Genomic DNA, 13,409 nt, shown 5'->3' with positions numbered 1-13,409 from the left:
GTCTGATGCAACTGGTCCACAACCTTGTAGTCACTTCTCTTGATTAACTTCAAGAATGCAACAACATCTTCGGATTGGACCACTTCGGGTTCTTTAGTGGGAGCTACAACTGTTGATTCCTTGGCCGGCCCTTGAGGAGTCACATTGAATTCAGGCGTATAGATTCGACCACTACGGGTCATTCTTCTCATCCCTGCAATATTGGTGACGTCTTCACTTACAACTTTTGTTGCTTCAGCGTCTGCACTTCCTTCAACAACCTTATCCACATCAGTAATCTCATATTTCCAAGGCACGGCCTTGGTGCTCTCGTAGGGAAAAGGCGTGGGCATACATATTTCCACAGGCGACGACTTACTATTCACTGGAACCACTCCACCACTATAATATGGGATTTCAACTGGTTCAGGTAAATTGAAACAAGGTTCAATTACCAACACATCTTCGTTCTTCACAGCACTGGATATTTGAAGCACTCCTTTATCCATCAAATCTTGAATGTTGTCTCGTACCACCTGACATCCCTTTGGGTATGTGGCACACTCTTCATAATTTTCATGATTAACATTGATCATGCCAGCTTCCACCAATCGGGAATGGAATGCTGCCAAAGGAGTCTTTACATCATCCACCTTATCAACCATAACACCAACATAGGCGTCTTCAATGGCGTTTACCGCAGGATTTCCATGGGGAGGAAGAGGATTGTTCTTCACATTCGGTCCCATGTCCTTAAAAGACAAGATCTTGCTATCAATCAGTTCACGAACCCTATGCTTCGGAGCGTAACAACCCTCTAGGTCATGCCCGGGGGCACCTTCATGAAAAGGACAGTGTGCATTAGGGTTGTACCATGGAGGAAGACGGTCAGGTGGAGGTCCCATAGGTCTGGGAACCATCAACCCCTTTTGCAATAGGGAGGGATACAACTCAGTGTACGACATTGGGATTGGATTGAAAGTCACCCTCTCCCCTTGCCTCCTATTCTGGTTTTGAGCATTTTGCCTTGGCGCTTGAGCTCTCGGTTGTTGATAAACAGGAGCTGCTGGTGCTTGTTGATAAGCTGGAGGAGCCGTGACACGTTGAACTGGAGCTGGTCGATAGACTGGAGGCGCTTGATAAGCCTGAGCAGACTGTTGATTGAATGCAGGCGTCACAACAGCTACGTACGGTTGCGGAGTATACTGGATGGGATACATGGGATGCTGATATAAAGAGGGTTGCTGAACATACTGCTGAGGTGGATATTGTTGTGGTCTCCATCTTGGAGGAGCTCTTCCTTGACCAGCAGTCACAGCATTTGTTTCCCCCTCTTTCTTTCTGGGAAACCCTCTAGAGAACTTCTTTGGATTAGCATTTGAAGTTCCAGCTACAGCCGTCAGCTTTCCATTTCTTACACCATATTCGACGCGAGCTCCTATAGCAACAAGCTCGGAGAATCCCAAAGAAGCACTTCCAACCATCTTCTCGTAGAATTGGGGTTGGACAGTGTCGATGAACAGTTCAGCCAATTCCTTCTCAGCTAGAGGCAGTACGACCTGAGAAGCCAGTTCCCTCCATCTTTGAGCGTATTCTTTAAAGGACTCCTTGTCATGTTGGAACATGCTCTGCAACTGTCTTCTGTCAGGCGCCATATCCATGTTATATTTGTAGTGTTTTATGAACTCGTCTGACAGGTCTTGGAAACACCTGATCCTATTCTGATCCAGACTCAAATACCACTTGGAAGGAGCTCCACTCAAGCTGTCTTGAAAGCAGTGGATCATCAACTTGTCGTCCTCCACGTGTGCAACCATTTTTCGATAATACATGATGAGATGGCTCTTTGGACAAGTATGCCCTTTGTATTTGTCGAAGTCCGGAGTTTTGAATTTGGCTGGAATCACCAACCCGGATACCAGGCACATTTCTTTGGCAGCAGATCCAAAGACGTGGTCTCCCTCTAAATCTCGGAACTTCTTCTCAAGGAGCTGCATGTTCTCCTTTACCTCTCTGAAATCCTCAAACCTTACTTCGTCACCAACAACTGTTGAGTCAACAGTCTGATACATGTGGTTTTGATCTTCATAATGAGGAATATGCCTAGCATAGGCAGCTGGTGGAACCACAATATGGATGACCGGACGTGCATCGGTGTAAACCGGTAATGGCACGGCTTGTTGGACAGATTGCCCCATGTCGTGCACCACCTCCGCTCGGGGGACAAAGTCATAGGGTAGCCCATATGGAGGAAGGGTTAAGGGTAACGTCCTCTGAGGTGGGACTTCCACTGCTGGGCCTGTGGTCTCTGAAATCACGGTCGCTTGCGGAATCTCAAACCTGAAGGTTAAAGCTTGCAGCATCTCTCGTATCTGGGACATGCCTCCCTTGATTTCGTCTAGTTCCGCTCTAACTCGGGCGCTCTCTTGTTCTTGTTCAGCCATTCTCTGTCTTGCTCTGGCGCGAGTATTATACTGGTGTTGAAAATTCAGCGTGAAACTGGAGGAAGAAAGGGCGGTGTGAGACACTTTTTTTTGAAATTGTATGAATGCATGTATGGATGCATTTTGTTTGCAAAACTCTTGGTTCAAACTAAAAGTTTTGCTTTTTATGCGTATGCAATGAATGGATGGATGCAATGTTTTTTTTGGGTACAAGTTCAAAGGTCCGAGGTATGGATAAATTTGATTGCTTTCCAAAACGGGGTTCTCACCGGGTATGATCTAGGGCTTTGTTACAAAGGATCCCCAGAGTCATTGATTCACAAGAATGTTTGACGCTTACGGGAAATACTTTCTGGTCGTCAACTCCATTAAGGGAATCTATTCTGGGTGAGGTTCTCGTACCGACTCTTACGAAGTATTCACCTCGGGAGTCTGCACTACGCAACCATCAACTCGGTTTTAGGCAGGGTACTCATAGTCATGGATTCAAAAGAATGTTTGACGCTTACGGAAAATACTTTCCGGTCGTCAACTCCATCTAGAGAATCTATTCTGAGCGAGGTTCTCGTATCGATTCTTACGAAGTATCCACCTCGGGAATCCATACTACGCAACCATCATTCCTAGTTGGCCAAAGGTTCAATGTTCTAAAAGGTTCTTAGAGTCATGGACCCCTTTGAAACATCGAAGCTTACGAGGTATACACCTCGGGCGACAATATTTGCAAAAGGATCTACTCTAAGTGAGGTTCTCGTACCGACTCTTACGAAGTATTCACGTCGGGAGTCCATACTACTCAACCATCGTCCTATCTTATGTTTTTTCACTCTAGACTCGGGTGTAGAGTCTTTCCCACATGGTTTGAAATCAAATATCAGTACCCAACTCATTGGAACTAATATACAATAAATATATCAAAATAATAATAAAGATAATAAAAAGCAATAAATAAGGAAAAGCCACACAATTAAACAAACAAAGGCATACAAAACGTCCTAACTAGGCTTGACTCGCTTAGGGATTGGGTATATCCCTAGCAGAGTCGCCATCTGTCGTACCTCGATGAAAAATGAGAGAATACGACCTAAAGCGAAGCGCAATCTCACGCTCGCAATGATGGACTAAACAGAGTCGCCACCGAACTTTATTTATTCCTAAAAAGGAAAGGGGAAATATCGATAAAACCCAAGACAAAAAACGACAATGATGTTGGTCGTCGCAACCAAATCAGGGTTCGGGAGTCGATTACGCGAGGAGAAGGTATTAGCACCCCTCACGTCTGTTGTACTCAACGGGAACCATTAGGTCAGTTGTGCGCGTTAGTGTTAGTTGAAATGTTAGGCTTTTCAGGTTATTAAGTGGGAAAGAAAGAAAGAATGAGAGGAGAATGGTTTTGGATTTTTTTAACAAAGGACTAAACCTAAGTTTTTTATTAGTGGGCCTGACAAGATTTACAAATCCTGCTCCTACGTATCTCAACAGAGAAATCAAGGCTTACGTAGTTCTGGGTAGAAAAATGTTTGTTTGTTGGTCGATTTTAGCGAAAGCTACTTTGTGTCAAATCGACGAAAACATTGTTGGACTACCCAAAACAGGTGGAAAAACATTGTCTTGCATTGTTTTGAAACAAAGTACCTTTCGTTTGAGAAAAGGTTTGAAGAGATAATCGCACGGCGGCGAGAAAAATAAATTGATTGGTTTAATGTGTTTTGAGTAATGGCGAGAACTTGGATGAGCGAGATATCCATCTCGAATCCTAGTTTCAGGAGTGCGTGGTATGCACCACGTTCCATTTCCATCTTATTTGCAAAAATGTTTAATAAGGATTAAGTGTTTTTAGGTTTGATTGAGAAAGGGTTTAAAGAAACCGCATTGACAATTTTAAATGATGGCGAGAGCTAAGATAGGCGAGGCATCCGCCTCGAATCTTAATCTCAGGAGTGCACGGTATACACCATGTTCCATTTCCACCTTTATTGAAAAAAAGTGTTTAGATAGGACTTAAGTATTTTGAGTTTTATTGTAAAAACGACTTGACATTAGATCAAGCATTTGATGAGCGATTGAGAAAGATTTGAATGAGTGTTTGAGAGAAAACAAAGTGGATAAATTTGGATGATGGCGAGAACTAGGATGAGCGAGACATCCGTCTCGAATCCTACTCTCAGGAGTGCGCGGTATACACCACGTTCCATTTCCATCTTTATTGAAAAGGTTTTGAATATGAATTAATATTTTTCGAGTTTTTATTATGAAAAATGGCTTGACGTTGGATTGAGCATTTTGTGAAGGTTTGAAAGAAATGGAATGGAATGGGGAGAGGAAATGGATTGATTTGTTTATTGAGAAAATACTCGACGTTGGATCGAGTCATTATTTTTGATCTTTTGAAATTGTTGATTTTATTCTTGTGTTAGTAGCTAACTAAGCAGTCAAGCAATAAAGAAATAAAACAGTAAAATTATTACATGTCAGGGGAGTGAGGGTACATTTTGTCAAATGGGGATTCAAATTTCTGGAATAATTAAATCGGGCCCAAACAACAAATAATGCAATGTATGAGTGTAAGTGCAAGAGAACTGTCTCATTGTAAGAAGGCCCAAGAGTAAGCCATGTGAATAAATAACACAACAAGTTATATATACAAAACACTCAAAAGTTAAATTGAAAGAAACAACATCGGGACGTGCACGGATAAAAATTGAGGGACACACAAAACCTAAATAATGTGCTCAAAGCCGGTTTGCACATATTAACAACAATCGAAATGTCATATGTGATTAATCAAAACGCGGCGAAATACCATCAATGTATCGATAAAAGTAATCATGGATAAACAACATGGGAATTGTTGAATCCATAAATTAAAATCGATGTTTAACAAATAAAAATAAAATAACGGCGAAAGAAAAAAAAGCTAAAGTTGAAAAATGAGAATAAAATAAAACAAAATGATTAATAATAAAATAGATCCTAAATCAATCAAAGATTAAAAATTGAATAAAGTGAAAAAAAACTAAAACCAAAGTGAAGCACAAGGGTATCGAACCCGAGACCAAAGGCTTGCCAAAGCATCCCTTTACTAACTCCGCCAGACAAGCATCCTTGTTGTATGATCTCAAGAACTAATACATAAGATAAACAAACGGACCAAACCTTTTAAATAAAATACAAAGTTGAAAAAGCAGTAGCAGAACAAGTTCATCTTTAACGCACATAGATTCTGTTTCTTTCCATTTTGAACATCAAAATTTTAACAGGAAGTTAACATCACAAACAAACAGGCAACGGTATTGCTAAATCAAACATGGAGTTCAAATCGGAACAACAACCATGGTTCCCTCAGAAGGATGCAAAGCATAATCGAAACATAGAAATAAAGCTCGGAAAGGAAGCTCACCGGTTGCGGCGAGCTCGACCGACGAATGTGAGTAAGCGTTTCGCCTGAACGTTTTCCCCTTCTTGTCCGCTCTTCACCACCAAGAAAAACTATGGCGTTCTTTTCTCCTTGCCGTCGACTCCTCTTTCTCTTAGTGAACAGTAACGGTGCTTTGTGTTTTTTCAGAATTCTCCCTTCCTTGTGGGTGAACAGTGGCGGCTATCCAAACTTAGGGTTTTTCAGCTCTCCTCCCTTTATGGGTGAACAATGGCCTCTCTTTTATAGTCACACTGCTAGGGTCTTTTGAATTGGCCGCTGAGATCAAAGGGGTGTCGGACTTGGAAGTGCTTTTGGTGCTGCCAGTTTGTCTATCCTGTTTTGGTGCTTATTCTGAAAAAGGTAACATGTACCTTGTACTTCTTTTGTGAAAATGTTTTCATTTTTGTTGCCTGTGAACTTTTACTGCCTTACCAAGTTATTTTACTGCAGTGAAAATGGAAAGCATCAGCAGGTCCACTGTGTATCTTTTTTCTCCAAACTATTGCCTCACGAACTGTGATTGGAATGCTGCTACTAGTGTCAATGTCACTACCACCATGGTCCTCAAAAACAGATATGAGAGGATTATTTATCAAATCAGCTGCTATCTTAGTGATCTCGTGCATTGCCGCTTCACTGAACTTTGAATTCACAGCTGAAATATAATCAACAAGTTCAAGCAAAGTTTGCCTCTCTCCAGTGATCTGATTCCTGTTCCTTCTGCTACCGGCAAGAACTTTCTGTATTTTCCTTTATGTTGTCCATGGCACGAAATGCTCCCGACCATAATCTTTTTAAATGCTTTCCAACCTCATAAAACTTTCGTCCTTGAATAATATCTGCAAGGGCGAGACATGATGCTTCACGTTGTCGCATCCGCGAAAAACAACCGGCGGGCTGAAACAAAAAAAAAAACAGAGTCGCCACTGCGCGTTATTTATCCCAAGATAGGGAAAGGAAACGCTCAGAGAAACCTGGAAAAAGCATGGTCTCGCGACCAAAGAGAAAGGGTAAGGGAGTCAGTTACGCAAGGGGAAGGTATTAGCACCCCTCACGTCCGTCGTACTCGACGGGATCCACGTTCTAAGAAAAGAAAAGGTTGCTAAAACATCACACACACACACACCGAAGACAACACAGGTGGGGTTAAGAGGAAAAGAGCTCGATAGGACATCGCATCCTATGCCTACGTATCTCGTCTGGAACGAGAATCAGAGCTGCCGTAGTTCGGCTTACGCACGCCAAACAAGACACACACACCCACAGGCAAACCTGGAACCCGACAACCACTCGATGGAATTACGTCAGCTTCCGAACCAAACAAACACAATCAGGATACGTACAGCCAATCGCTGGGCTTACGTCCATATCCTGACACACAAGAAGATAACAGGTAAACACACACAAAAAAGAAAAAAAGTGCCCGGAGAGACCTCGCACGGTCTCCTGCCTACATACCTCGTCTGGAACGAGGATCAGGGCGATGTAGTTCCCCCTCAAGGGAAAGAAAATCTAGCCAGAAACCAAGGGAAGACACACTACCAGGGAGCTGTACTCGAGCCTAGTGTTGTCATGCATCATTACCCTACGTCGAGGTTTCTACCTACTTGCGCAACTGCAAGCTAATCCTATCCAGGAAGAAAGCAAGCATACAAGCATACAAGCAAACAGAGCAAACAAATATTCACAAAGCACACACTATAACCAGTCAAGTGAGGCTCAAACAATGGGTTTGACTGCCGAGGCAAGTCATCTGTACATGGGTAGTATTCGCTCTTAACCTTGCCATTGCGGGGCTAAGGTGAAGTAGATGAAAGGTGAGTGAAGATTAGACTTCACAGCTCTTATCCCTGACCAGGGAGAGCTTCAGACAAAGGAGCGTGGGTCCAGAATGGAGGGACCCTTCTACGCTCAAAGACTCTGACTCGATTGTGCAACAGCACAAGATCTTGGGTTTGCGTCCCAATGCATCAACACACAGCCGTGTGAGCAGGGGAATGACTCAACAGAATAGTGGGGGATAGATTGCATATCCCTTTGATCCACCAATTGCCTCATAGAGGTCTTTACCTGCTTGGCACAAATGTAAACAACCACAAACATCGCCTCTTAAGGAGGACTTCAGACAGTTGCCTGGCCAAGTAACAGGCCAGGTCTTCCAGACTACATGGAGAATAGAAGTCCTACCTCAACTGGTTTAAAAACCAAGCAGCAGCAAGCAAGTTCTTAAAGAACTGTAAGCGACTAAATGTACCTGAAATCAATCAAGTATCATCAGTACTCAGACAAACCAACAATAAACAGCAAAAGTCAATCTATACAGACAACACAAGTTAATGCACACAAGTGCAAGCTATAAGCTCAAGCTCAAGCATCACAACCTACAAAACAAAGTCAAATTAGTTCTCAATCATCAACCAAACTCAATTCAAATTGCCTTGAAGCAATCTCCTTAAGCATTGTGCATTTCATCCTGAAAATCCAAACCAAATGTGAGAAACAAGACCACTAGGCCAAGCCTAGGGTCCAAAAGGGATAAAAAATTCTAAACAGCAAGTGCAACTCATCCAAAATCATATTAAAACAATTCAAAAGCAAATGCAATTGGTCCCATGCTCATACCATTCACCATTATCATTTCATGCACAATTTAACATCAATCATGCAATTTGCAACATCAAAAGACCAAACAGAACTATTTCACTCAAAAGCATACCAAAACCACTCAATTAATTCCACAAAAATTCAAACCAAAACAGGACATATTCAATGTATAGCATGTCAATTTTCAGCTCAATTGGACAAAAGAAAGTAGGTCAATGAAAATCAAGAAATCCAGACACAATTATTCAAGCCAAACCAAGACATTCAAGCAAGCATCCACTTCAATAATTCATAAAACAGTGACAAAATATTAGAAATGAATGGGATCAAAACCATGATGTCCTATAATGTGTCTACAATGCTCCCACCAAATTTCATCTTCATCCACAACCATATGAGAATTTCACAAAAGATATACAAACATGTATCACACAATGTTGCAAAATGAGCATACAGAGAAGAAAATTATCAATCAATTAGAAAATGACATCAAAAATTCCAGCAAAATTTACATGTTATCTTGACATATCAATGATCATCCACACAAAATTTCAGCTCAAACCAACATCCCTAAGCATTTTAAATAAAATCAGAAAGTTGACCTAGCTTGGTGTGACACAAATTGTCACACCTTAATCCAAAAATTCATATCTAATCAACCAAGTATCCAAAATTCACAAACTCTACATGGAAATCACCATCAACATGTCCAGAATAAGCACTAAAATTTTCATTCATTTCTTTGGAAGCATGAGCATTTCATGAAGGATATGGTGAAACATGTAAAATATGCACACAAGTCAAAGATCAATAGGCAAGGTCAAAATTTCTCCATGCACAACTTATGGTATCATGCCTATAAAATTCTAGACAAAATTTGAGATCTATCAAAAAAAGCCTCACTAATTTTGGATTAGAAATGAATTTTTTATGATTTTTTAAAGTTTTGTTAATATTATGAAATAATTATTTAAGGATTAAAATGAATTAAAATGTTTTAATTAAGTCCAATGGCAGTCTCGTAAATATCACTTCCAAGGCCAAAACGACACAGCAGCCACTTAATGCCGTGTCAGCGCGTGAGTGGACGGTTTTTGGTGGGAAACATGATTTTGAAATTGGCCTTGCAATTCAGTGGATCAAACGCAGCATTTTTCAGAATTTCGTCACCTTCATCGCGTGTTCATGTACCTCTCCTTCCAAAATCGGTTTCGCTCATTTCCTCACCAAAACTCACAAATCTATAACCGTTGGAATCGTCTTAACATGTACATTCAAGATATGCTAATGATTTCTCTTAATTCTCAACACACATCACAGATCGAACCAAAAAAGAAATGAACATCAAACTTAAAATCATGATTTCTCTTTCTACACTCAATCATTTTAAAAACTAAGCACAGCATGATGATCTATGATGAATAAACTACCAAAAGCATATCACAATTCAAGAAATGGTGAGATTCGAGTTTTGGTACCTTGGAGATGGCAGTGCTCGAATTTGAGGTTTCTTGCTCCAATTGTCCAAAACAGATTGAGATCAAGGTTGAGGAAGATGAATGCAATGCGTGCTTTAGCTCAAAGTTACTCCAATTGCAAGAATTTTCCAATCACCATTGTTGACCTTACTTTGAGCAGTGGAGATTCCGAAGGTTTCTTGCACCAAATCACCAAAACAGTTGGAGAGGAAGATGTAAGGAAGATGAATCAAAAAGAATTTCGAAAAATGATTGAGAATTGATGAAGATTGGATCAAAAGAAGCTTGATGAAGATTCTTGAGTTTTTGCACTTTTGGAGGGAAAATCAGTTAGATTTCTTGAGAATTGCAATTGTGATCATCATTTCAGTTACAATTAATGATATATACTATCTCTTAATCACCTCTTAATCTCCAATTAACAAAAATGAATTTGATTAGTGTAATGCCAATTTTGAGTGAAAGGGCAAAAATGACATTTCACCCTAGGCCTCATGACAGCTGTATGACAGCTCAGACATCTTCCAATTATCATTTGTGATGTGTTGGCTTTGGTTTCATAGCAATTGGCATTGTATTTCTCATTTTCCATATGCTATGCCAAAAAATGCATTTTCAAGTGAAGTTTCAAAATAGCCTGGCCAAATATTGAACCTTGAACACTTATGACAATTCAAACCATCTCTAATTGGCATATGTGATGTGTTGCAAAAACTCCCATGCCAAAATTCCAAATATTTCTCAACTTGGACCATTTTGCCCTTGACTTTTTAATTGTACACTTGAAAATTGACCTTTTGCATTGACCACTTTTGGTGAATTTCAATTATGCACCATGAAAGTACATGTCAAATGGAGTTTGCACATAAAAAGATCACTCAATTTGGACACTCCATGTGAAAGTTATGCCACTTTGATTATGGGTCATTTTTGAAATTGAATGGACCATAACTTGCCAACCATACATGGGAATTTCAAGTTCTTGGACTTTTTGGAAAGGTGAGACCAAGATCTACAACTTTCATGTTGAACAAATTTTCATTTGAAGCTTCCTTGGACATGTAATTTTGTGGTCAAAAACTTTCCATTTTTGGAAACTTCCATTACAAGTCACTTTCTATTTTTGGCAATTTTTTGTCTGACTTGATTTTCTCCCTTCTTGAGCTTTGAAATGTCAAATAACACTTGTTTCAACATGAATGAAGTGTATCCAACTCAATTCCACCTCCAAATCCATAAAATCAAGCACAGTTGACCACAGTTGACTTTTCCAACTGATAGATGAATTTGGCAATGCACTGATCCAATTAAGCCCCAATCCTCTAATGAAATGGCTCAAGGATGAAACCCTAGCCTCAATATGCTCAATAAAACCACATGAAATGATCCTCATATCCATCATAGACCCCCTCTCCTTGCTATGCCCTGATTGGCCCAATACAACTGATTAGGGTTGACCAGTGGTCAAAACCCTAATCTCAAGGTATCTTGATCAATCTTCTGAAACCCTTGGATGATATCAAGACCATGATGATGATGATGTATCATTGCAACCAAGACCAAGCTCCATCTCCTTGAGAAATCAAAAACCCTAATTTATAGCCCAATCCTCAGATGGCTAATGATCAGTCAATAAAACCCTAGGCTTGCATCTCCACCTCTTATCTTCTGACCAAGAGTTAGGAGGATAACTTGCACAATGTAACCACATGATATGCAATATGCAATGCCTAATGACCTAAAAATGATATGTAATATGTTATACTAGTCCCAAGAGAGGAGAGCAAATTTTGAGGTGTTACAGCTGCCCCTATTCAATCCACTGTGAACCTGTCGATATGAATAGCCTCGGCTTTCAGATGATCAGGATGAAGAGTGATTGAATACCAAGAACAGACGAACAATTTGCACTCTGATGGGAAAATAATTAACAACGCCTGTCAGAATCGGCGAAGCAACAACCTCTGAACCAAAATCCATCTGGTACGGAGACAGTCGGCCTGAACACCGAAAAACGTCGACCTGGATACCAAAATAAATGGTAACACAGGGATAACCCATGGTCTAAACACCACTCCCACTGGGGATTATATTTCTTTTTTATGCTTTTCTTGAACCCCGAAATTTTCTCTATTTTTCCATTTTCTTGAACCCCAAAATTTTCTCTTGCGCAAATGATCCTCGGATCACCGCATTTGAACCCCGCTCTCCTGTTTGCCAAATAATGAACCCCATTCTCCAGTTTGAACCCCAGTCGCCTGACGATAACTCACGATCGCCATTGTGAACCCCGTTCTCCAGAAAATGCCGCAACATCTCCCTTTCTCCATTTGAACCCCGTCTCCAGAAAATGTCTCCACATCTTCTTTTCTCCATTTGAACCCCGATCTCCAATCTCTCGTGATAATTCCGCTGGCAACGTCGGAAATAACACCAAACACCACTCTGAGGGCGACATGTCAGAGGGTATACCTTCACAAAAGGAAGGTAGCATGTGTATCTCTTCCTCAGAAGACACCTATAACGACCTCCATTGGCCTCAGCCGGAGTCTAAGGCGACACATGAATAGAAGAAAATCTTAAGAACCTCATCCCGGATACAATCTTCAACTCCAATCTCCATATGAACCCCAGAAAATGCCTCAACATTTCCTTTTCTCCAGTTGAACCCCGAAAATCGTGCTGATCGCGTAACATCCTTCGATTTCACTTCCATCTTCGTTCGACGGAAAAAACTCGTCCAGTATCGCACTACTGGAGAACATTGCTGATCTGACATCATGATGCTAAACTCCTCAGAGTAACACCTTCACCCTCAGGCGAAATAAAGACTCCAAGCGGTAACCACGGCTTGAATTGCGCTGATCGCACAACATTTCCCATCTCTGCTCGACGGAAAACTTCCTTCAGTATCGCACTACTGGGGAATACCTTGATTAAATCATGATTCTGAACTCCTCAGAGTAACACCTTGCTCGGCAGATGAAACCACCTCTCAAACAGTAACCACGGTTTGAGACTAGCTTATTTTTGCAATATGATGCATGATCGATTTTTCTGTGTAATGCTCCATAATTATGGAAATGCTACGCGATTTATTATTTTTCTATGCAACATGCTATGCTATTTTTACATGATGAATGTATAAAAGGTATCCCCCTCAAGGGATTCTGCCGGGGAGTACGAGACACTCTGTTGAAGAACCCGTCAATACTCCGATCTCCACCCTGCTGGGGAATAAGCACTGTTGCTGGGAAAAGGTAACCCTTGCTGGGGAAGAACCTCCTTTGCACCCAATCCGCTCGAGAAACTGCTGGGGATAAGCACCACCAACACTCTGTGGGGATACAACAGTCTTTGACTTGCTAGGGATATCAATCCCGACTCTGCTTCGGGAAACCCTCACAGACACCTGTCGACTTTACTGGGGAAGCGCTCACAGAGAGCTCTGCTGGGAAACAGCCACCTCCAGGCCTGGCAACTGGG

General features: G+C 41.2%; 1 protein-coding gene across 1 annotated transcript in view; it reads right to left on the bottom strand.

Annotated features, from left to right (window-relative positions):
- Positions 1 to 6,269: 6,269 nt before the first annotated feature.
- The window catches only part of LOC127104718 (uncharacterized), a 39,945-nt gene continuing 32,805 nt past the window's right edge, over positions 6,270 to 13,409 (bottom strand). The window contains exons 6-7 of the mRNA XM_051041884.1: positions 6,579 to 6,701; positions 6,270 to 6,496 (exon numbers count right to left, since the gene is read on the bottom strand). Of these exons, the coding sequence (XP_050897841.1) occupies positions 6,270 to 6,496; positions 6,579 to 6,701 (350 nt within the window). The remainder of the gene's footprint in view (positions 6,497 to 6,578; positions 6,702 to 13,409) is intronic.

Source organism: Lathyrus oleraceus, chromosome 7 (genome assembly GCF_024323335.1).
Source record: "Lathyrus oleraceus cultivar Zhongwan6 chromosome 7, CAAS_Psat_ZW6_1.0, whole genome shotgun sequence".
NCBI classification, from domain to species: domain Eukaryota; kingdom Viridiplantae; phylum Streptophyta; class Magnoliopsida; order Fabales; family Fabaceae; genus Lathyrus; species Lathyrus oleraceus.
The sequence above is the reverse complement of the archived record's forward strand: the minus strand, read 5'-3'. Positions and strand labels throughout refer to the sequence as shown.